Raw genomic sequence first — 24,141 nt, 5'->3', positions numbered from 1 at the left:
ATTTATACTGACTAAAAGGCACTAATTAATTTAAAAAAATCAATTAATTTTAAGAAATCAAAATGACATAACTTATACTTAAAAAAATGTGTATATGAATATTAAATTTATTTTAATAACAATAAATTAAATTTGCAAATGTAATAAAATATATAATTGATTGACAAGATTAGGAACTCCTTGAGATTATTTGTAATGTGACTATCGTTATTGTTATCGTTACTTTTTTCTGTCTGTAACGGTAATGATAGCGTCGTTATAGTTTTACGATAACGAATTCAGCCGTCATTTTTATGATTACTTTAATCTCCTATTATCTTTATATATATTCAATGAATCGCATTATTTTTGATTGGATAGAAATATTATTACAAAAAATAACGAAAAAGTAATCATTTGTTACGTTCCGAATAACACATTTTCTTTTTAAAATTAGTAACAAGTAATGTGTTTTTATATAAAGTTATATCGCTATCCTGTTGATTGGGTTCAATAAACTCGTTATCGACTCCGAAGAGTTAAAATGATATCTTCACAATTATAAAAAAAATGATAAGTCGACTGATAATTTGAGAAATGTAAATAATAGAAAATAAAGAATGATGTTTCGGACAAAGAATGCAGAATTTTAAGAGCCAATTAAATAATAAATTTTAATTGATCTTAATAGTGATAACGATTTTTGACGACGGTTTAGATGCTTACTTAAATACGACTGTCTGCCAACGACATCGATTCCAACGATGAGCAACGTCTCTCCTAACACATAGCCTACTGATACCAGCAACAGCAGTCCGAAACGAGCGTCGTTCACCTTATCACAGCTTCGCTGGAAAAAATCCAATACCATGTTCTGGACGTCGACGTTACATGTGCCGCTTACGACGTCATGCTCTTCCATTTCCTGGAGAACGTGCGTGTTCCACAAAGCGAGCCAAACGAATCTTAAACATCGTTCTCGTGATTCTTCTTGCAATCGAAGTGCAAGAGACAGATAGCTTACAGAGAAACCTCTCTTATTACCCGGGAAAATGCAGAAAACACGCTAATATTCCGCACAATGTCACACGCTTGTACGGAGGCTTGTGCACTCTGTGAATCCGTTCCCAGGTTTTCGTAAAGTATCTTTGAATACTGTCAGCTTCATCCTCGTCATCTGGACGCACGCAGTCTTCTAAATTCCTGATCTGAGTTGTTGAGAACAATTCCGAAGAAATTTAAAAAAAGTTAACAAATATAATATAAAGTCTATTAGAAAATAATTATTTATCTCGGATATTTCACTCCAAATAATTCTATACGTATGCTGGCCTGTTAAAAAAAATTTACTATACGGTCATATTGTTTTCAATACAATTAAAAAAAAGCTCTAAAAAAAAAAAAGTTTCATAAAAAAAATCTTATATTAACAGCCATTAAATACGAAGGAAAAGTTTTTAAATAAAATATTAGTAATAAAATAAATTAATTTTAAGTCAAATGAATCGAAACAGGTCAACAGGGTTAAAATATATTTCCTAACTATAAAAAATAAATAATTTTTCCTAATTGTGTATGTTAATTTCTTATTCCTATCTACATTGTTCTATATTTATATCTTTATATTTCTATCTTTATATGCTCCTATTTTATTTCTTTCCACAACCAAGCTTAAAGAATCCTGCGTTCAGGGCTTGAGCGATAGCAAATGAAGAAATGGACTAAGAAATAATAAGATCTCTTCGAAGCGCGTCGAATAGGTACCGGATAGGTATCGGCGTGCTTCAAATTATTGATGGCGTACATCTGTTGGAGCACCGCGAGAGCTTGTCTCGGTCGTCGACGAAGCAACAAATACCGAGGACTCGGTGGTAAGAGACCTGAGGTGCAGGCGATCACCAGGCTCGGTGTACCGCAGATAATAGCAAATACTCGCCAGGAACTCGGTCGGAATTGCTTGTCTAACATACGTATGATGGACGGCATCATGGACCAGGAAATGCCTTTCCAAACAAAGGAATTTCTCTAAGACTTTTCGGCATAAAACTTTTGCCGATGAGACAGAAACACAATTCCAGTAAAGTATTTTATAATGTTTAAAATGTTTAAAATTATTTAGTTAGATGAGAATAAATATATACATATACGTAAATCGATTGATTAATTCGTTTTTAATTCGTCTATAATTGAATCTTCTAATTTCTTTATCCTATTGATGTTAAATTAAAAAAAAAACACAAAAATAAGATTATCTTTAAAAGTTGTCATTGCAATTTTTTAAACAAATAAATGATGCAAAAGTAAATAAAGATTTATGTATTTAAATTAGTAATCCAGTAACCGAGTTTTTTATTACACATATTGAAATTACATTTTAACGCGATGCTCCAAAATGTTAATATTAGAAATATAAAATATTTAATAAAAAGACTAAATTAAAAATTGAATTAAAATCATAATTAATAATTAAAGGGGATATTTAATAAATTTAACGCAAATTATAAGGAATTATTTGTAAAATCATTTGATTACCTATGACTGATAAATAGCCGACTATCCAAAACATGTCGATTACTGCTAAACAAGTCCCTCTCTTTCTCATCGGTAGGCATTCGATGAGATAAATTCTCAGAACAATATTATTTCCAGCTACTCTATAAACATAAATTCTATGTCAATGACATAATGATCATTCCATTAATAAACGCGCACTTTCATTATCATGCAATTACGAATGCATCAATCAATATCGTGACATTTCCGCAAGCGACAGTAAACCGCATGAGTAAAGCTAATGCTAGATATCTCATTCATTAAATATGGAAATTGAAAAAGTGTACTTTTAAATATTTTATCAATTTATCTAATTAGCAAAACATATTTCACAAATGTAAATTAATCATTAAATATTGTGTAATGTCAAAGTCATGTAATGTGTGTGTCTCTTTATAGTCAGATTTTATTCAGAAATATAATTGATATAATATATTATGACAAACAGTTTTTTCGAAATAATTTTGTCTTCATAGTATTTTTCATTTCTTTGTATATCAAATATGTAAGCAAAAGCTTTGTCATTTGTCACTGCATAAGCAGTGACAAATAAAGATTTGCAAATATGAATCATGGCTAATACAAAAAGTAGATGACTTCAAAAACATTTTTTAAATTCGTAAATCATCGCGCATTTTTTTAATGTCATCGTAAGATGTCCTGATTATATAGCTTCCATTATAAAAAGATAGGAACTTACCCCATTCCTAATATAAACACTGATAAATTTATCAAAAAATTGACTTGAGCGAAGGAAAGAGAAGCTAAGGCGCAAAACACAATGCCCATAGTAATCGGGATCAATTTTTTACGGCCTGCAACGTCTGATATAGTTCCAAATAGAAAAGCACCTACTGCCATTCCTGATATTTAAAAAAACATAACAAATTCCCAATATTTAAAAAAATATATAACAAATCAATATATTAATATATTTATAAGTGAGAATCTACGATAAATTTTACAGAGACAAGAAATGTAAATTATATATTTTTTAATATTTCCCGTTTCATATTGGATAATTAATTCAACAAAATAATTTAAATTAAATTGTTAATTCAGCTAATTTTTAGTATAAAGATTTATAAAACAGCAATTTTTTATATCGTATACCAAGACTGGAAGTAGCGATGGGCATTATAGCGTCTCTGTTGAGCTTTAAATCGCACGCTATCAGCGGTGCCACAATGGGAACAGTCAGAGAAGTGCTTGCTTCCGCAAGTGACAGTAAACCGCACAAAGTGACGATGAAGTAATGCCAGATACCCCATCCTTCATTAAATTTACAAATTGAAAAAGTGTACTTTTAGATATTTTTCTAATTAGCAAAACATATTTCACAAATGCAAATTAGACATTGCGTAATGTCAAAGTCACGTAACATATCTTGTTAGACAGGTCTTGTAACTGATGTGATAAAATAAACGATTCATCCGAAAGAATATAAAACGAATTTTTCGCTTCTTACCTGTTTCATTTATTGCAGTTTCGCAATCACCACTCATGAAGATATAGTGCCTTATCACAATATAGTAAAAAATTCGCCGAAGAATAGGTTATTAAATCAAATGTCGAACATAAAATGAAGTTCTCTACAATTTATCGGTTCGACTCTCGCAGATTTTTATATTTAGGTTGCGTTCGAAAACACTATTCGAGTGCCTCCGAATGTTAAACAAGAGTAAAATGATACTCGAAGGGTAATATTTTCGTACGCGATAATTATCGCCTATATATGTCTTAATTATAATTATAATACGATATCAGTAAAAAAAATATTGAGTTATCATTGAGTTATTTTTATCAAACATGTTAAAAATAAGGAATTTTTGACGACTTGAACTTAGCATTTTTAATTATTCAAATATTTTCCTTATCAAAATTTTTGTTTCACTGACTCAATATTTGTTAATCATATTGATACTCGTTATCATAACTAATCTGTGTCGCTTGTCTGGCACGTAATATTGATATGAAATAATTCCTAATTCATATACTACGTGGAATGATAAAATGCTCTTCAAGAACATATAGAAAATAAATCCGTTTATTAAATTAAAGACGGATGTTTCAATGTGAATATCGCGAGATGTATATCTGACTATTCTAAATAGAAACGGAAGTGAGTGTGTTTAACTCGAACAGTAACGCGAAAGAGTATAAAACACACATACATACGAGTATAATTAACAGTAAATATGAAAAAACATTGTACGATGTTTATTGTCTAATGTTCCTTGAAGTACTCCAGCGAGCCAACGACATCAGGTTTCATAGCCTTCTTGCCAGGTTTCCAGCCGGCTGGACAAACCTCGCCGTGCTTATCAGTATACTGAAATGCTTGAACCAGACGTAGAGTTTCATCCACGGATCTACAAATATGCAATATAAAATCATGTTAGATCAAATTGTATTATAACGATCAATGCTTGAATATGTTCTGAAAGCTTATATTGCAAGATGCAAAATAAATTTTTATAAATTTACTACAGTTTCAATAATCATGCAAGTGCCTCTCACCTTCCTACGGGTAAGTCGTTGATGGTGACCTGGCGCAAAATCTGTTTGTCGTCGATGACGAAAAGTCCACGGAAGGGAACTCCTGACTCCTCGTCGAGGATACCGTAGTCACGGGCGATTTTGAAGCTCTTGTCCGCCAACAGAGGAATGTTCATCTCGCCGAGACCACCCTGTTTGCGCGGTGTATTTATCCACGCGAGATGACTGAAGTGGGAATCGGTAGATGCAGCAATCACTTGACAGCCGATATCGGTGAACTCCTTCGCTCGGTCGGAGAAAGCGACGATTTCCGTCGGGCACACAAAAGTGCTGCGGCAAAATATTTATGTAATCATAATCTATCTAAACTGCCTATATTTCCTATTCATCCGAAATCTTAAAGATACGTATAATTTTTTTTTTTTTTTTATTTCCTCCAAGTCTCTCGAACTTCAAGTACTTTTTAAAGTTAAATCTATTATTCATTATAATTGAAATATATATGTAACACAACTCATTTTAATCTTGATATAACTAGCAGCGTGATTTTAGAACATAGAAGATCTGTTTTCCATAATCTCTCAGAATAGAACATGTATCTTTTTGTTATCGTTGCAAATGAATCAATTAAAAGACAAGTGTATGCAAATGTTAAGCAATTACACAACACTTCTTGTAGCAGCAATTGAGAATTGTATAATAGCCTTGTCCATGAAAGTATGATCGTAATGCTTACAAGTCCAACGGGTAGAAGAAAAGCACAACATATTTGCCCTTGTAATCGGAGAGTTTGATATTTTTAAATTGTCCGTTCACAACAGCAGTGCCAGTGAAAGCGGGTGCCGGTTTCTGGAGCTGAGGCACTGGCATGATTGCTGCTGTTTAGTCGCTACAACCAAGAATACAGAGAAACTTTATGTTTACTTTTCACAGATATCATTATGCATTCATAACGCATAGCTTATTTCTAATGAATCATTACACGAAATGATCTCTACTCTCGGAAGCTTTGCAATAAATTCATTACAGAGCTTTTTTATCTTCGCGTACAGAATCCAAATAAAGCTTGAGAAATAATTGAAAGAAGTATACTAAGATACACTGTTTCTGATAACTTCAAATGATTGTTATTCTTTGTTATTGCCTATGATTTCTGTGCTTTTTAATTGTGTCTCATAGCAAATTCGATTGGATTTGATACTCACTGATGCACATTAAAACCGTCATACATATTGACGTAAAAATGCATGCATACATTAAACCATAAAATCCTCAATACATTTTATTAAGCTTTTTTATTTGCTTTATAAAGCAAAATTTTTATTTTATAATTCAAAATATTTACATTTTACTTTTTACATATTAAATCAGGTTTTATTCTTACAACGTGTTTGTAAAGAAACGATTCTGAATGTACACATTTACAAGTTTCCAAATTGTGCGACTTTTGGAAATGCCATGACGGAAATATCGTGCTTTAGTAAAAGTATTTAAGATTAAATAATTCGTAAGTAATCAGAATTAAGTCAATACTTAGTACGAGTGGATTTGCGCGATAACCGCCACTAGCTAAACATTTATTCAACGATAACTTATGTAAAGTTTCACGCGTGTTTCGTGTGTAGACTTGTCACATATTATCAAATTCACACGACACGACAGGTGTACGTGCCGTTATCTCCGTAGATTACCAAATATGTCGATCGCGGTGACAATGATACAATGGATAAAAAAATAACAGTAAAAAAAAATTCGGTAACATCGTAGAAAAATAACGTATTCAGAATGGATTAAACATACAATTTATTTGTCGGAATCTGTGAAAGTAAATAAATGTTTTATTTAAATGAACCGTCAATCTAAAAAAAAGTTATCTGCAAAAATGGCTACAAAAGATTTTATAAATAGTCAGCTTATCTATTTGAATATCTAGCATATCAGTTGATTATAAATCAATGACATATCTTCCTTTGCATCAATTAAGCGTTGAATTAAATTTACAATACCTTTCTTACGCGTCTCTGTGTGAAATGACATTAAACATTAATTCGATGATTCTTAAATTCTGATAATGCAAGAATGACGCTTCAAAGAAAATTAGATTCAGTATTTCCCAGAGACAGGATGAATAGGAGAGATTAATCGAATTGGAACATTCAGGTGGGACTTAGGTTGCACAATGTATATATAAACACAGATATATATAAACGGAGATTTTGTAAGAGAAAGAAAAAAAAAGAAACCACACATACAAAGAAATTATGTAAGGAAAAGCTTTGCTTGTAAAGAGACTTCGCGTTGAATCACTGAAGAAAAGGATACTTCGTCTAATCGTACAAACAACCTCGCATTGAAACGAAACTTCTTTGTCAGACGACTCCATTCCGACCGCAATTTCAACTATAAATGTACGTTCAGCGATAACCGCAACCTTGCATTCTTTCTATTTATTTCAGTTTAAAGAAAAAAATATATAAAGTTCCTCTAATGTTGCAAAATTTATTTTTTACTCTTGTATATGCAGTAATAGGTATTTTTACAGCTGAACTAATACAAACAAAAAGTATCTTCTATCAGATAATATACTAGTTTTTCTATAACACTTTTTGCAATAATTAACTTTTTCATAAGAAAAGCAAAAATGAACATTTGACAAAAATAGGCTGTAAAACTAACACAGACCATAACTATTTTTCAAAACCACCATAATTATTGTTCAAATTTCAATCTTTAAGAATGAGATTTACTCTAAAGATTTAGAGAGTAACTATATATGTAACCTATTATATTGCACGCGATTGATGTAATAAATTAATGTATAATACGACGTAATTAATTTAATACCAAACTCGATTTGTTATCTTCACGTTTACAATGTTATGTTTCCGTTGGAATTTCGTCCGATTGTATTCATTTTCGATGATAAGGTATTCTCAAAGGAATTCCCACGGGACAATACGGCTAATCTGTTCAGTAATTGTTCGGAAATTCGCTTGACGTTGGCTGATGAAGATTATCGCGCATAAATCCATACGTGATGTCGGCGAATACAACTGCTATCGCTCTGCATAACTAAGTAAGCCGGTGAATTGCGTTATCTCGCGTTACGACAGAAACGTTGAAATCTATTTAAAAAAATATGTCAGGAATTCTTTATCGATGTCGTTTTCTTTTCGCTGGGCTTACGCAAGCATTTCCGAGAAAGATTATATTGCAATGTACAAAAATTGATCGATCACGTTAAAAGAATCAAAGAGTAATTACATTCCAAATAAGGAAATAGTTTATCAAAAGAATACATTTCGGGCAAGGAGAGGATGATATTTTATTTATATCTATTATGCGTCACGTTAAATTTTTATTCCTAATTTATTTCTCCAATATTTAATATTAGATATTTATTCTAATTTATTTGTCTAATATTTAATATTAGATTTATCTTAATTGTATTGTGTGTCGCGTTGAATTTCTAAGCTCCAATTTTCCTATTTCTAATATTTAATATTTTTTCTTGTTTTCTTAATTTTCTTCCACTGTGCGTAAAGCCTTAAGTTAGAAACACAAAAAACATAAATACATAATAACATAAAGTACATAATAAAGCATAAGCAGTAAATGAATCGGCCATCACAGAAGATAAAAAGCAAAAATTTCTCGTTTTCTGATTAGTCAATTCGCTTACCGTTTACATCTTATTTAGCAGTTGTTAATTTAGCAGTATTTCTATTAATTTGGAGGTTTTTCCAAGAGATTTTTTGGAGACAAAAAGTTTAGGAGAATTTCTGAATGATTTTTTTAGAGGAAAATACAAAAAATTGTCTAAATTACAGCTAAAACATTGAAAAAGAAATCACAATGTAAAGGATATCTTTCGAATAGACTTGGCAACAGTGGACTTTATTGTCTTAGGGCTTAAGCACAAGATGGCTGTAACCGAGTCGTGAAGCACTAATTGTAGTCGTAGGTCGACACAATTTTAGCATACATATAGTTACGTTAAAACATCAGGGGGCTTATTACGGTTCTTTAGACAAAATGAAAATTACAAAAATGAGCAAAGGTGTTAACCAATGAAGTTATAAATATTTTAGTAAATTCGATCACTTTCGTCATTTTCATCGATCTGTTTTTTTTATTTTTATACTAGACTACATTAGAACTTCTTTCTCAAGTATCAAATATATACGTGTCTCACTCCTAGGTTCTCAAAAGTCAATTACATAGAAAAAACCTATCGTGTGTTGATCTACGATTCACATAACTTGTCGGTTACAGCTTTCTTTGTAACTCTTTGTTCTTAGACTTTTATGTTTTTTTGCGTCATGGGCTTTGTTGTTAGTGAATTCGGTTACTCACACAATGTGAATGATTTAGTATAGTGTGAGTCACATTATACTAAATCAGTACACATTAAAAAGGTTATTATTTATATTAAATATTTAAATATAAGTAATATATAATTTTGAATGAAATAATATATATTAATATATTATATATTTATAAAATTGCTTTACTGTTAAAATAATACGTGTCTATTTTTAAATAACGTTATCATTATTGAGTATTTAATCGTTTAAAATATTTATACGCTTCTACATTAATTTTGTTGACTTTATATAGTAGGTCTCAGTATGTACCAAGTACAATGCAAGTAAATTCGCTATTTCGTAAGTCTCCACGAAAGTCTCGACTCGTTCTGACAGATCATGAAAAATATATTCGTAAAGCGTGACTTGCCAAATTATGACGATGCCGAATAGTGGCGATCTCGAATCCTCTCCATATTGCTATTTCTCTCTCCCTCGACTGACCTTCGGTGTTACGAAATAGAGCGCAATTCACGCGAAACAGAAGTACGAAACGGTATTATACGTCGAGGATAGGAACTTCCGAATTATATAATTCGTTTTCGGGACTCTCTCGTGTGTTTCGATCACAAAAACGCGAGCAGCATCGTCATCGCGAATTTCGACCGTTACTTTCAGAGAGAAAAAAGGGCAGCTATAACTAGAACGATCATCCGGCGTCGTTCATGTCATTGGTCTGTCCTGATTTTGTTGAGCAAAACATCAATTCCATTGAGAAATTGTGTGACGAATGGCGAACAAACGATTTAGAAAATTTGAAATAGTGATGATTACCTTGAAAGAGCTTCTTCAAAGAAGACTGCGAACCGCCAAAGACGAAAGAATGACGAGGAGAAAACAGAAATTCGCCGGCGACCGGTTTCTGAGTGAAGTCTGAGAACCTTTTGATATCGACCGCTGCATATATATATACACAAAGAAGTCGAGCAGTGTTGGCAATCATCGCGACATCTAGCGGTGCTATCGTACACCATACCGTGTGAACGTGGGCACAAAGGAATCGTTCTACTTGCACTTCGTGCACTCGAATGGTACACTTCCTCTTTGATCTTTCTCTCCGAACGTGGGCATTCATATCGGTTCGAGTGCATAAAAACCCCTAAGAAGTGCAAACAAAATGTAAATTTTTTTGTTTGTGTTAAAATCCTTTAAGATTTTTGTAACAAAATTAATCCATCCTATCTACATGGCATACCTTAAATTTATCTTTTGTTGCTGCACTGTGAATTACACCAAAAACTTTTTTTTGCGCTCTTTTCAAATAAACATAGACCTATTTCTCTTCGAGTGCTAACAAGTGTACAGCCGGTCACAGAAAGGTTGCAATAATTTTTTTTCGGTGAGTTTTGGAATGCAGCCTACTCGCCAAGCGATTGATTTTTTAGATCCATGAGTAAGAGTCAATCGCTCGATGAGCAAGCTGCATTCCGAAACCCATCGAAAATAAAGTGTTGCAATCTTTCTGTGACCGGCTGTACACTATTCATAGTTCAGTTATAAAAAATGGACTTTTTGGCTGCGTTCATTATATTCACACATACTGAAAATTTGCAGAATGAAATTTACAATGAAATGCAGAAACAGCATTGCTTTCATAGATTACGGTCCACTTGATTCTACGAAGCATTTTTTGATTGGTCAATTAAAGTACAATTCTTTCTTCTGATTGGTCAAAAGCTTTGAAGTATCTGTAGCGCCAAGTTGGACTGTACCCTAGAAACCAAAGGAGAACGAGTTTTCTGAAGTTGGCAGCACTGATATTTACATCCCGGGCAGATGACAGTACAGACACGTATTGGAGCGTCTCGCAACTTTTACTCCGAATTTACTCAATTACAGCCGGATTACATCAGGTTTCAGTTCAATTCGTGCTCTTGAATTAGTTAGCATCTTTATATTAGTATTGTTTGAAGAAAATTGTATTTATCGTATACGATTAACGATAGCTAACCTCTCGGCAGACGCTACAGTAGTCGGAAAGTTATCATTTCAGGGTAAGTTCATTTGTTGTTCTTCACTCAATTTCTTTTGAATATGTATATTTCTTAAAGATATATGTAGACGAATATTTGAACTGCCAAATGTCCTTTCCTTTCTTCTTTTTCTCCTTATACAAGATAAATGTCTCTCCGCAGTGCCGTTATGATCATTTTGCACAAGAAAATAATATTTAGGTTCCATTTCTCATAAATGTAAGATTAACTTTAATCTCAGTTCAATTCATTCTTTTCACTCAATTCTTAGAATTAGAAGAAGATAAAGAGTAAATTTAACCGAGATTATAAGAATGCTTTTCTTTATTTTCTTCTAAATCCAAGAATAAAAAAAGAATTATAAAGAGTAAATTGAACTAAAATTAAAGTTATTCTTATACTGATGGAACCTTAGAGAATGAAAAAGAAGCATAATACAAAAAAAAAAACAATAAATAATAGTAGAGCGAAAATAATAAATAAGAGAGAAGAGAGTCGGGTATGAATAAATCGCCGTCTTGTTAACATAATGTGTCGTACGTGCTAATTATTTCAGCGTTATTTGTCTTTAATAACAACAATCTGTATAAATAATACATCTTTTGCGTTATGCCACGACATCGAAGGAACGATGCTATAGCGAATGTGTTTCTACGCGCGATTTCGCGGCGCCGTCACGTCGTCGCCGCGGATCCCGGGCGGGATACACAATTCCGATATATAAATAACACGCGAATATATCTGCGTGTGCGTTATACCTCTTATTTGTAAGAATGATAATATACTTTTTGGCACTTACTAATAATTAATCGAAACCTAGTGAGAGAGGGGGGGGGAGGGGTTGTGAGGGTGAGGGAGGGATTTTTATTTATTTATTAAACATTAGACGAATGCGTTAGGCTCGATTTTTCGCGAGAGAGAGATCCCTCGGCAATTCTTTTCTCTCCTCCGTTTTTTTTTTTCCCCCGAACTCCGCCTTAAGATCGTTTCCGAAGCGAATCTACATTATGTATGTAAGGAGAGCCGATCTCTTTCTCGCTAGAGAATGTCCGGGATAGTTCAGTACGTGGTGGTGCGGGGAGATCTTGCGAGGACGATGGGATGGCCGTTGGGCGCCGTGATCGCCCAAGCGTGTCACGCGTGCACCGCCGTTATCCATCTCTGTTACAATGACGCCCACACGCAGGCCTACCTCGCGGATTTAGACAACATGCACAAGGTGGTCCTCGAAGTAAGTATTGACTTTCGCGAGGGAAGTTTGCGAGCCGTTAATCCGCGCGCGTTTAATCACGGGACGTTTGTTCCGCGATGTACAATATTTGCGGAGGGAGAATTATAACTTTGACGCATTATAGGTCTGTTCTTTGTGGCTGAACTTGTGAGCGTATTCAAGATTTTTTTCCGGGGAGATTAGTAATTCTGTTATCATACAAACAGCAATTTTTTTACGTTAACGAATTGTTTTTTGAATATTTTAGAATGTTTTTTTCTTTTTCGTTCCTGATTTTAAATGGGAAAAATATCAGGTTTTGTAAATTATAACTTTGTTTTTCCAGAAGAAAATACGGGTAAAATATAAAATTATAACTAGGAGCTTCTTCTTTTTGTGGTTATTAGTGCTGTAATATTAGTAATAACCATATATGTGAAAAATTGAACTATAAATTATTATAATTTCAAACATTAACACAATAAAATATCACGATGTATGTAAATAGTAAATAAAATAAACATTTTTATTTAGTAATTGCAATTAAAATTATAATAAATATAATTATCTATATCCTTTATTCACTTATCATTTATGCGATGATAATAACTAAAAAATATATTGAGAAAAATCAAAGATTTTCAAGTAGCGTATTATAAATAACAATTAAATATATTTACATAAATATATTTAATTGTTCCAAAAAGTATAAATTATAGTTAAATTATGATAATTGCAACCTTTTTTTCTCTCAGTGTAGTGGGGCAATAATTTCATGGAGAAGAGGTTCAACTCTCCAAATCCTCCCCTAGATACTTAAAATAAAATAGATATATATTTTGTAGCTTGGCAAAAGGGAGAAAGAAAATTTCAATGCAGTCCAGTACAGCGACAAAGAACAGACCTTATCTGTTATTTCGTAAAATATTTCGAACGCTGTCAGAATGAATTATTCCCAAAACGAATTATTCCCGAACCACTGAATAAAACTACGTGAAATCACGAATATGAATAATAGGCTGCCGATGAAGACGGTCTGCAGACACTGTGTGGAAAACTGAAGGAGGACAACATTCAGCACAAACTGTGGATAGAACAGCCCGAGAACATCGCGACGTGTCTGGTAACGAAGCCTTACCCCAAGGACAAGGTGCAGTCGTATTTTAAAAAGTACAAATTACTCAAAATGTGACGGATGTAAATAGCAATAAATACCGTATTACGATAAGGACACCGAACGTCCCTCGAGTTACTTTCTACATTACACCGAATCCAAATTAATCCTCCCGGTATTGTTTCTGAAAGATTCTAGCCGAAGAAAGGTTTCCGAAAAAATTTTTTTCAGGCAAAAAACACCCAAATGTGATAACCGAAAGATCCAACCCTGAAAGGCTCTATAAATGAAATACGATTCTCCGGCGCTCACGTGAAATAAATACTAACTTCGGAGAAGAATGTCATTTATATTTTATTTTATTCGAGCGGGAAGAAGATCAATGCGCCGGAGATAAGCCGCGCTCTACACACGTGGCTCGAACGTAGCTTCTGAACGTCAATATTGCAACGAGCAACACCTCGGCTTTATCGTTTTTATCTTCTTCATTTCTCCCTTTTTTCCCCAGAAGCGATATTGTCCCGTATGGAAAATATTTACGCTTGGAGGACTACAAACGTCCGAAGAGATAGAAAAAAAAAGAGAACACACATAGTTGTGCGAGACGCCGCGGCGATCCGATATTTCTGACATCGAGAAGATTTACACTGATTGGTTTATTCCACGGGTACCTTGCGAGTATTGACAATGCGTGTGTACAGCTCCTCTTTCCTTGCATTACACATGATACTAGCGTTAGCTTACGATTCTAATCTAGACGAGAGTAACGCAGGATCGCGCGGCACTAATCAACTAGTCGTATCAAAAAGCGCCTCGTCGCGCGAGTCTACGGTTGCTTTACGGTAAAAGTGGCGGCGAAACTCGTCTTTTCACAGGTACGGATCGGCGTATGACATAAGAATACGAGATATTTCGTTCCCGAGATGCGCAGTCGATGATCAATCAGAAAATTAGCCCAAAAATGTTATAAGCCAATATAGAATCCATTAGAAATTTACCACAATAATAAATTCGCCATTATATGCAATAAAACCTTGTATTCTTACATCATGAATCGGCGTATGTCTCTCCCGCGGGATTAGCTGAAAGGCAACCTGAATCGCATGCTATGAAGCGCAATTTTTTAATCCTCGACTACAGAAATAAGTCATTTGAACTCGAAGCGACAATTTTACATGGTTGATACAATCTGTACAATTAGTATTGAGATTCTGAATTGTAGGTAAACGAAAACTTTGAACCTTTTTCTATCAATCCGCTATAAGGCGGAGATTTACTATTCTGTACTTTAAATAGGACGCTTTAGAACTCAGGTTTTTTCATATATAATTTTTTCACATTGAAAAAAATACTAATTTTAATAAATATTTGCTTGAATAGTCCTAAATAAATATTTACTAAACGTAAACATATATTTATTTAATACAAAAATTTGATACATTAGTTTAATTTAACTATTATTTTTTATTGGATGAATATTTATTTACTGTAAGTAAATATTTACTTAGTACTAGTCAAGGAAATATGTATTAAGATTTAGTGAAATTTTTTCAGTGTAGCTGTACTTAAAGGAACTTTGAAGATATCTGTATGAATACAATCTCGTACTTCGGGCGAGAATTTTCAAGCGAAATGCAAGATAAAAAAAAGGGGAATAGATTCGAAATGCGTTTCAGGCCGCGGCTAAGAGCTAATCCATCGGTACGTTGCGATCTTTCCCACTTCTCGCTCGTGTCTCATCGTCGTGAAGCTGCGTTCAAATTCGCAAAGTGTGTCCTCGTCGCCGCAAGATTCGCATGGAGAGCGTTCGAGTTGCACGATAGGCGAACGTGCCAATCTTCTTCCCCATCCCGTACCATCACGCTCATCCGCAAGATGCGTCCTTCGCGCACTTCACTGCGATTCTTCCTGGATTATTCCTCGTTCGTTTGCTCCAAAATGTTTCCGTCAGTCCTGTCGCAACGTTCTTCCACGCGAAGATCATCGTGAATTCACCCGGAAGACTTCTCCCTGTCCTTCCTCGCATATAGAACCGGAGGTATCGATCGCGGATCCATCACCGTATACCTTTGTATGTGTGCATATGTTATATGTGTGACGTTTACGGGCAAACCGTATCAGCCGACGATACGACTATCGTCGTCGTCGCGATACGACCGTAGATTCGCAGTAAGCTCTAATTACTTATGTACACGCACTGCGGACGCTAGACACTGTAAGTACACATATTTACAACACTCTCGATGGCAAGATGATTATTTTGGCGTATATATAATATGTATATATATATATTTTTTTTTTTTTCTTTCGTAACGCGTTCGTAACGAGACGGAGGCGGGAACGGAAGGATATACAGAAGTCTTTATGAAAAAAATGCGCTATTGTCCTTGCAACATCACTGCCGCTCGTTCTCCTTCTCCTCCCCATCCTCCTCTTCCTCCTGTAGCCATTGGCGCAGGATGTTGCTCCTTGGCTGCAAAACAAAAGGGATAGGTGTCACCGACCATTTATCTTTAAATAGAATTGATGTTCTTCGCATAAGCAAGCTCGAGATCATTTATTCCCGATGGAATCGTCTCGACGCATCCATTGGGCACAAGACAGAAGCTGCACTAGATTTCTAGAAATCTTTCTGACAGTTTGTCAGCTTAATTTTGGGATGTACAGATCGATGGTTGAGAGAAACAAGTGCACAAGTGACCAGATGATTATACGTGCAGATAGATAAGAAATAAATTAAAAAAGATATTTATCTTGGATATTGGATGCTTAATTTTTATTGTTAATTAGGTCACATGATTAGGCCATTCGTCCTATCACATTTCTTTTTTTCGAAGTACTAGTATCAAGTTATTAGTTACAATTTTGAAAAATATACAATTACAAATACTTTCTAAAGATGTTAAAATATATCACTTAATATATATATGATTTTTGTATAGTTGCAAAAGTGGTGAAAATAATCCCGGAACCTATAAACGAATGTTTGTAATAAAGGACCAGAAAATTATCATTGTGTGTATTAAGGATTAATATTCATTCTTAATCTTTAGCATTTAATCTTTTTTTATATCTAATAGAAGTCTTCTTAAATTTTTCTCTTTGTATTAATGAGTTGTAAAGAAATAGGAAAGAAAAATTTGCGCGTAATTGTTTATGGGTTTCAAATAATTGATAAAAATTAAAGATTCGTTTAATTCTCAATAAGAACGTAAGCGCTCATGAACACGTTAATGGATTAGAAAATGTGCAAGCAGTTTACATATAAAAGGGATAGACCTACAAGAGATTCTGACAAATCTACTCGCATGGCGGATTCCGCTAGTACACACATAAAGCAGCGTTTTGTCTTCGATATTGCAACTAATAGATATCGCATTAGGAAGCAGCAAGTACAAATAGGATTTCATTGCGAAACCAAGCTGTCGACGAACATCGCATTGCGTTAGTACTATTATGGGATTCGCAATTACCAGGATTCACGTTAGTTTGGGAGAACGGGGTGAGACGAGTGATGAGGGTGGCAGTGGTGGTGGTTGTGGTGGTAGTGATGATGATGGTGTCGGTATTGGTGGTAGTTGTCGGTAGTTATTAGGGCAGCGCACAAAAACGAGCATTATTGCTCAGCTAGGTTCCCGTTCGAGCCGTCCGTATAGTCGTCGTACTCCTCCTCTGGCTCCTCGTAATCCGTTTCCGCGGGCTCAGGACCCTCGATCGCCGGCACGGACGTGCTCGTGATGTCCTGCTAAGCACACACCAGAATCCAAGCGTACCCCGGCACTACTTCTCTCTATCCCTTTTATCCCGTATTTCGTATTAGTAGACTATTAGCGCTGTTGTTATAATACCCCCGTAATAACTACCAAAGAACGCGATCTGTTTTTGCTCGGACAATCCGCTTTATCAACTGATTAACACTAGATGTCGCCAACGGTATCCTGTTAGAACTGTCGAAGGTAGCCAATTTCATAATTTTATATCCTTGTTTTCGGTTAATGAATATTTATCTCCATATTATTTGTATTATATTCATATGTTTTAATATTCTATAGTGTATATTTAATACAAAAAGAAAAAATTAATGGAATCATCGGCGATTCTAGTGCCCTTAGTCCTCCGTGGTCCAACGTTTTTTTGCACTAGTTCAACGGGTCACTGCTGACCCTGATTTTATTTTCCAAAGGGTTTTTGAGTTATAAAAAAATCTGAAAACATTCTGGTGCACTCTTTTAACATTCGAGAATACGATTTTACAACGATACGACCCGTAACGTTTTGTTTTCGTACGTGCCCGAATTTCAGGCAGAATAATTCAAAATAGAAAATTCGCCTAGGTCTTCAAAGCCCGGGTTGGACCACGGAGGGTTATTTCGAAATCCACGGGAGACTCGTGGAGCATTATCATTTTATCTCTATTGCACTGCGAAATTAGCGTCCAATGGAACACCTGCGCGTTTCTCTCATTTTGCGAAAGCGACCGTTATATAATTTCATGAAAAAACTGCATAATATCTATATAATTATGACTGATAGACCAGGATCTGAAATATTCCCAAGGATTTCGTAATGTCTATACGTATTTGTCTTAACGCACTCTTTTTGTTCATTTCTCTCGCTACGAATTGAGATTATATACGGCGCAATTTTTATTCCCACAATCCTTTCTGCCCCCACAGACTTCGAAACAAAATAAAGCTATCGATTACCTGCGGTGGTCTCCAGCCACAGCCCGGTAAGGGGAGTCCATCCGGTCCCAGCGGACACGGGGCATCCAATCCCGGAACACCTTGATCTCCCTTGTTGCCCTTGTCGCCTTTTCTGCCGCGTTTACCCGGCGGCCCCTGCGCGCACACGCGAAATGCATCATCTTTTTGACAGCGCGAAACACCCGATGCAAGTACGCGACGTGCAAATAAGGCCAGGCATAATATTGTTGGATTATGCATTATATAGTACTTGATCGATCCGGTGCACAATACCCCGACGAGTACAAAGAGCGAAGGTGAGCCTGTCGAAGGTCGCAGTTTAATTATAACGGATTTTCATTGATAATTACTGCGAAAGGTCTTTCGTTTCTCGGTCGACCGTACCCTTTTGACTTAATTCACTGTAATTATCGGATCGCCGAGGTACGATCTTTTCTGTCATCAAAGCTGAGACATGATTTCCTAAAGAAAAGAAAAGGAGAAGGCGACGATGACAGTGCTCCCGTTGGCGCTTCGTTCCTCGAACGTTTTAATGTTAGTGTCTCTTCTAACATTATTCGCGCCTCGTCATTATGCGCTTTCACGGAACGGTGGTAGCAGCACACATATATATATATATTCATGTATAATATTTACAAATATCTATGTACGCGCAAAGTGTGTTAGTCTCATGTGGAACTTGGTGGGAATGGTGGGCGTGTGTTGAGGAGATTCTCCTCGTGTTCCTACAACTAGAGCTTCCTCCGCTTCCTACTTTTCGTGACCTTGTGGCTCCGCGGAGATCCCGCAGTCTCCTCGTCGTGAATGACGACGATGACGACGACGTCGGCGGCGGCACGGTGAAGTCCCACCGACGTGCTTGCAGCAATAGTTGTGAATAAAAGATAGGTACGAGGATGCGAAAGGACGTATCGCGCGGCGACGCGAGTGCGTGACAATTTGTTTACTTAACAGCCACGAAACTCGTGTAAAACACGCACGATCGATCTCCTTCCAATTCAAAGCATCCGATGGTACTCGAAATTGAGTTAAATCAAGCGAAGTTTAGAGTGCCAACGACGATAATTAATTTCGCCTCCACTGGTCGGTCGGACATCTCGAACTCGGTGACTTTGGTAAAGGTAAACTAATCGACTAATGCAGAGATCCTTCCGTGTACGAGACTATTCGCTGGTTCGCCGAGATAGATGCGTATGATTGTACGTCCATTATGAAGCGAGCTGCATCCGAATACAGTGCTCTGGTCCATCGGTTATCGCTCCGTAAATAATCTTTGTAAAGCATATAGGCGATCTAATCACGCACGATCGTTTTCGCATCCTTGTGTGTGTGTGTGTGTGTGTGTGTGTGTGTGTGTGAGAGAGAGAGAGAGAGAGAGAGAGAGAGAAAGACAGAGAGAGAAGAGGAGAAATTAGAGAGAAAGAGAGTGACGGTATAATTCCGAGTGGATCGCGTTCAATCGCGCGGCGGAGCACGCGCGTCGAAAACGTGAATTACTCGAATTAAGTCAATACTCACAGATTCGCCTTTGGCACCTTTCTCTCCCTTCGGTCCCTGGAATTGGTGAACACGGTCAAAAGGAATTTATTCGGTAAACGTTGGCCGTCGTTTTGCGCGCGCGAGACGCACGGTCGTTCCAGAAAGAAAAGCGAGTTTCCAAGCTCGAAAGGGAGCTCGAGGAAGGGTGCCGCGTGTGACCGCGATGTCGTATACGTTATACGTGTATATCGATCACCGGCAGCTTTTCCGTTACCATCAACTGTCATCTCATCGAGCCGTAAGGGGCGGAAAAGGGTGGCATATCGATTCGCAGCCGGAACCACGGGCACGGCATTTCGAGTGGATCACTTGGTTATTGCTCTTCCCTCCGACGAGAGACGTCAATAAACCGAGAATATCCGATGTCAATAAAAGCAGCACCGATACGAGAGAGAGAGAGAGAGAGAGAGAGAGAGAGAGAGAGAGAGAGAGAGAGAGAGAAAGAGAGACACACAGAATTTCCCGTTTTAGATTCAGTTTAACTTTCCGAACAATTAGAATTTTATCAGCTGCAGATTCAACTATTTATACAACAATATTATTTTTAGAATTGTAATTTTGAAAGAAATTAAGGCTCCTTCAAGATTAATATGTTTCTAATTTTTTCCCCGCGATATATAGTATCAATGGTGTACACTTTTATGCTTGTTTCCATCAATGTAGATTAACTTTAATTATCGATTCAACTCATCTTTTTCTAATTTTTAGGACTAGAAGAAGATGAAAAGTAAATTCAGCTGAGATTAAAATTGATCTACATAGGAAAAAACTATTCTTAAATTGACAGTAGCATGCTCATAAGCAAAAATATTCTATAATTTAGTTTCAAAGATCTTACAATTAGTCTTGATTTGTTTCAGTCTAAATTTCTGTCGATGCAAGTATTATTTTGCACTCAAATAATTCAAGACTAAAAATCTTGCAGCAATATAAATTCAATCAAATCAAGACTAAAATCTTTAAAACAGGATTAAAATATTTTTGCTTATATATGAGAATATTATTGTCGAAGACTAATTTTTTTTCTGTATATATAGGTGGAAACTGGCATTAAGATGCACTCCGTAAATATGCACGCCGCGATGAGTTACATGGACGCTTTTAATTCAGCCGTGTCTTCCTTCTAACGAATGGCATTTTTTTATTTGCATTTGCACGTGGAGCTTTAAATTTTTATAACTTTTCATAAATAATTTCATAATTAATTACAGTAAGTAATTTTTTTACGGCAACACCTTCCGCTTGTAAAAAGCTAAATTTACTTTGAATCGCGATTAATTTAGACCCGCGGTTCTAGTTTTAAATAAAAAAGGAAACATTTGCGCGCTGGGAGATACAACGATTCGTGCGATGTGGGATATATAGCTGTCGTATGTTCAGAGGTGAAAGAGATTATCCTCCTTCAAGTACCTTCCTGTGCATTCGAGGGTACATACGAGAGAGTCGTTCCGTTTATACGCTCTCGCATTGGTGCGCATCGAGCGGTCACACGAGCACTGCTCGAGCATCCTTCCGGACACTTTAGAGAGAAGCACGAGGGAGTTGCGCGTTTCCCCCTCCGTTATAATTCGACCGTAAATTTTCATCGGATGCGACCCTCTCTAACTTGGTCATATGCCGGCGAGGTGGTACACGGGACCACCTAGTTCTTATCTGGTTCTTAAATCTAATTCAACAGCTACTCGTGCAAATAATATCAGGCGTTGAATAAACCCTGATCTTCTTTGCACAAACATTAAGCGTTATTATGCGAAAATGTCAAACGGTACACGGAATCGATTGCGTCGGAATTATATTCCACATGTATCAATATACTTAAATTATCTGTGTATGACTTTTGATATGCAATTGAATGTACCGTGTTAAAGGAAAAAAAAAAAAAAAAAAAAAGAAATTTGTGAGACTAAGATTCTGAACGAAAGAGGGAGAAAGGCGCAAGACGCTGCTCCGTTCTCTTCGAAATCGGACGGAGGAGGCAAAAAGAGAGGGCTCTTTTTGATTTTTTTCTTCTTTTTTTTCTTTTTTTTTTTTTCAAGACAGTCCCCGGGGTAGATCAGGCGGAATGTGTCGTCGTTACCCCGGGCTGGTCAGACCGTGTCAGACTGTGTCGCAGTCGCGCCGGAGGACGAGCGATAATCGAAAGCCAACTGTACCTCCGCACCGGGAATCCCGTCGGTACCCTGGGGACAAACACAGATCGACTCGTTAGCGTGTCTCACCGTGACGACGACGGTGAGATGTAATCGAGTCAGCGAGTTGACTTGACGCCCGTTTCTCGGACATGACTCGATCTCGGTACGTGACTGCGCGACGATTCACGGGACTTGAGAGAGATCGCGAACGACGTGAAACGGAGATCGAGAAGGATCGGCGATCGATCGGAATCACAATTGACGTTTGATCGAATTCGCGAAAGAGTATCCGCGAGTATCTCTCCTTATCGTTGTGCGCCGCGGGAGAGACTTTGAGCTCCAATCGAGAGTTCATTTGAAGCATTATTTGTCAAGGAACTCGATTGCCGTAGAGATCAACTTTAAATGTATAAAGAGAGAAATCTATCTCGGTAAAATATTTATCGAGAGCGCCCCGAACGATCACCGACCGCGAAACCAGAGAAAATTATTGTTTGATGAAGGGCAAGATTGCCTCGGGATAATACTCGGTAAATCTTGAGATACATTGCCGAGAGATCTCGATAAACACGAGCAAAGCGGGGCGATATCGCGCGTTAGATGGATCAGATTCGAACGGCGGATAAATACTTGATAAAGCGTAGGACTTACAGGCAATCCCGGATCTCCTCGTTCTCCCTTCGTTCCTGGCTCGCCCTGCGCGCCCTGAAAGTATGAAGAAACATGACGGGCGATTTTGGGTGACTCGGCTCGCTCTCGTCGTTAAAGGAAAGCCAATGAGGATGAAACCGCGCTCTCTCGCGTTCTCTCGAATCGAATTTCGGCCGATTGATTGATATATTTCGGTTCGCGAGACGAGACGAGACGAGAGACGAGAGACGAGAGACGAGAGACACCGAGACACGGAAATAGAGCGTGTCCGAGAACGAGAAAGGTAATGATATAGTGAAAACGGGGTCATCCCGTTGATCGCTCACCTTCATGCCGTCTAATCCTGGTGATCCCTGAAAGGTAGAGGAAACCTCGTCAGATACACGACGTAGCCCATCGATAATATCGAGCGTGTAATATTGTCGACAGCGATTTAAAAACTATGTCGCGGAGGGGAATTTTTATTATTACAGATCGCCCTTTTGACACCGTCGCTGCGCCCTCGAGTGTTTCAGGCAGGGATGTTCGAATCTCCAAAAGATCGATCTTTCTAAACACACAATAGCGATTTTAAACCGATCTGTTTTGCGAAAAATTGATTTTTTTTTCAACCAAAAAGAGCTCTATTTAAAAACGATCTCTCTTTGTAAAGAATCGCTTCTTTTTTTCTTTTTAACAAAGAGGGCTATTTCGGAGCGATATTTTTGCAAAAAATCGCTTTCTAGCGAATCGATTTGGAGATCGCACATCCCTGATTTCAGGATCGGTTCTCGGTTTCATTCCCGTTTCGCCGATCGATTCGCGTGAAAATTCCATTGGCTCGGCGAGAAAGAATATTTGCACAGCGCTGCTGTTTCGTTATATAAATATATATAGCTGCAACTCTCTCGATCGCGTTACGTGATCTCCACCTTCCCCCCCCCCCCCCCCCCCCCCCGCAGCATCCCTGCGTGCGCGAGGAAGTTTCGAAACTCTCGTTCGGATTTTCAAATTAAGTTATAGTTGTGCTATATCGCGCTTGATGTGTCGGTATAGATATTGGCCGGGGATATTCGATCGGTTTTCGTTGTAACGAAATTGCATTTCTATCGGATTCGGTACTCGCGCTCTTGTTACATCGAATATCCCCATACTTGGTAAATATTTGTAACTGCGAATTTTTATTATGTATAATTTTATGATGGAGAGACGTTTCCGAGCTATTTCTTAAAAACGATGTGCAAACATTTCTTCCGCGAATAAAACTCTCACTCGGCGTATAATGAATTAGATTCGTTTTAGTCTCCGTTCTTCGGGCGTTTCAACTATGAAACTCATCTTCGCCCCATCATCGCAAGATAATCTTCAACCCCCGCTTTCGTATTATCAAAATTAATCCCGACACCGAGAGAGAGAGAGAGAGAGAGAGAGAGAGAGAG

The 24,141-nt window shown here is 36.7% G+C and overlaps 4 protein-coding genes across 18 annotated transcripts in view; 1 reads left to right on the top strand and 3 right to left on the bottom strand.

Moving 5' to 3' along the window:
- Window positions 1-4,329, bottom strand: part of LOC108754166 (synaptic vesicle 2-related protein-like) — a 5,506-nt gene extending 1,177 nt beyond the window's left edge. Inside the window, exons 1-7 of the mRNA XM_018496286.1 lie at window positions 4,001-4,329; window positions 3,646-3,804; window positions 3,233-3,395; window positions 2,512-2,633; window positions 1,744-1,982; window positions 1,024-1,187; window positions 706-944 (exon numbers count right to left, since the gene is read on the bottom strand). Of these exons, the coding sequence (XP_018351788.1) occupies window positions 706-944; window positions 1,024-1,187; window positions 1,744-1,982; window positions 2,512-2,633; window positions 3,233-3,395; window positions 3,646-3,804; window positions 4,001-4,037 (1,123 nt within the window). The 5' untranslated portion in view covers window positions 4,038-4,329. The remainder of the gene's footprint in view (window positions 1-705; window positions 945-1,023; window positions 1,188-1,743; window positions 1,983-2,511; window positions 2,634-3,232; window positions 3,396-3,645; window positions 3,805-4,000) is intronic.
- A 126-nt stretch (window positions 4,330-4,455) lies between these two features.
- Window positions 4,456-10,318, bottom strand: LOC108754149 (peroxiredoxin 1). The gene is made up of 4 exons (XM_018496238.1): window positions 10,173-10,318; window positions 5,768-5,920; window positions 5,053-5,361; window positions 4,456-4,904 (listed from the first exon to the last, which is right to left on the bottom strand). Exons 2-4 carry the CDS (start codon window positions 5,899-5,901, stop codon window positions 4,760-4,762), a joined length of 588 nt encoding a protein of 195 aa, XP_018351740.1. The 5' UTR covers window positions 5,902-5,920; window positions 10,173-10,318; the 3' UTR covers window positions 4,456-4,759.
- An 858-nt stretch (window positions 10,319-11,176) lies between these two features.
- Window positions 11,177-14,267, top strand: LOC108754150 (putative peptidyl-tRNA hydrolase PTRHD1). Of its 2 annotated transcripts, XM_018496240.1 has the most exons (3): window positions 11,177-11,392; window positions 12,414-12,602; window positions 13,600-14,267. In XM_018496240.1, the coding sequence occupies exons 2-3, from the start codon at window positions 12,417-12,419 to the stop codon at window positions 13,771-13,773; spliced, it is 360 nt and encodes a 119-aa protein (XP_018351742.1). In that variant the 5' UTR covers window positions 11,177-11,392; window positions 12,414-12,416; the 3' UTR covers window positions 13,774-14,267. The 2 variants fall into 2 exon arrangements, with proteins under 2 accessions (XP_018351742.1, XP_018351741.1); XM_018496239.1 differs by lacking the exon at window positions 11,177-11,392 and having other exon boundaries at window positions 11,908-12,602.
- A 979-nt stretch (window positions 14,268-15,246) lies between these two features.
- LOC108754157 (collagen alpha chain CG42342) overlaps window positions 15,247-24,141 on the bottom strand; it is a 171,205-nt gene continuing 162,310 nt past the window's right edge. For 8 of the 14 annotated variants that reach the window (XM_018496250.1, XM_018496258.1, XM_018496263.1 and 5 more), the window contains 7 exons: window positions 23,050-23,076; window positions 22,724-22,777; window positions 22,094-22,120; window positions 19,920-19,955; window positions 18,402-18,536; window positions 17,169-17,440; window positions 16,092-16,168 (listed from right to left, as the gene is read on the bottom strand). In XM_018496250.1, coding sequence (XP_018351752.1) covers window positions 17,312-17,440; window positions 18,402-18,536; window positions 19,920-19,955; window positions 22,094-22,120; window positions 22,724-22,777; window positions 23,050-23,076 — 408 coding nt within the window. In that variant the 3' untranslated portion in view covers window positions 16,092-16,168; window positions 17,169-17,311. Of the gene's footprint in view, window positions 16,169-17,168; window positions 17,441-18,401; window positions 18,864-19,919; window positions 19,956-22,093; window positions 22,121-22,723; window positions 22,778-23,049; window positions 23,077-24,141 lie in introns of those variants that run through there. The other 6 variants (XM_018496251.1, XM_018496259.1, XM_018496257.1 and 3 more) reach the window with 5 other exon arrangements.

Source organism: Trachymyrmex septentrionalis, unplaced genomic scaffold, assembly GCF_001594115.1.
Source record: "Trachymyrmex septentrionalis isolate Tsep2-gDNA-1 unplaced genomic scaffold, Tsep1.0 scaffold77, whole genome shotgun sequence".
Lineage (NCBI taxonomy): Eukaryota > Metazoa > Arthropoda > Insecta > Hymenoptera > Formicidae > Trachymyrmex > Trachymyrmex septentrionalis.
Note: the sequence above shows the minus strand (reverse complement) of the source record. Positions and strands in the feature narration are given on the sequence as shown.

Bases quoted from the DNA above. Each gene is read 5' to 3' on its own strand.
- LOC108754149 (XM_018496238.1), bottom strand. From the start codon at position 5,901: ATGCCAGTGCCTCAGCTCCAGAAACCGGCACCCGCTTTCACTGGCACT. The intron at 5,362-5,767 runs GTAAGCATTACG...ATTTTGCCGCAG, and splicing joins TTCTTCTACCCGTTGGACTT to CACTTTTGTGTGCCCGACGG. The intron at 4,905-5,052 runs GTGAGAGGCACT...GCATATTTGTAG, and splicing joins AACGACTTACCCGTAGGAAG to ATCCGTGGATGAAACTCTAC.
- LOC108754150 (XM_018496240.1), top strand. From the start codon at position 12,417: ATGTCCGGGATAGTTCAGTACGTGGTGGTGCGGGGAGATCTTGCGAGG. The intron at 12,603-13,599 runs GTAAGTATTGAC...TATGAATAATAG, and splicing joins TGCACAAGGTGGTCCTCGAA to GCTGCCGATGAAGACGGTCT.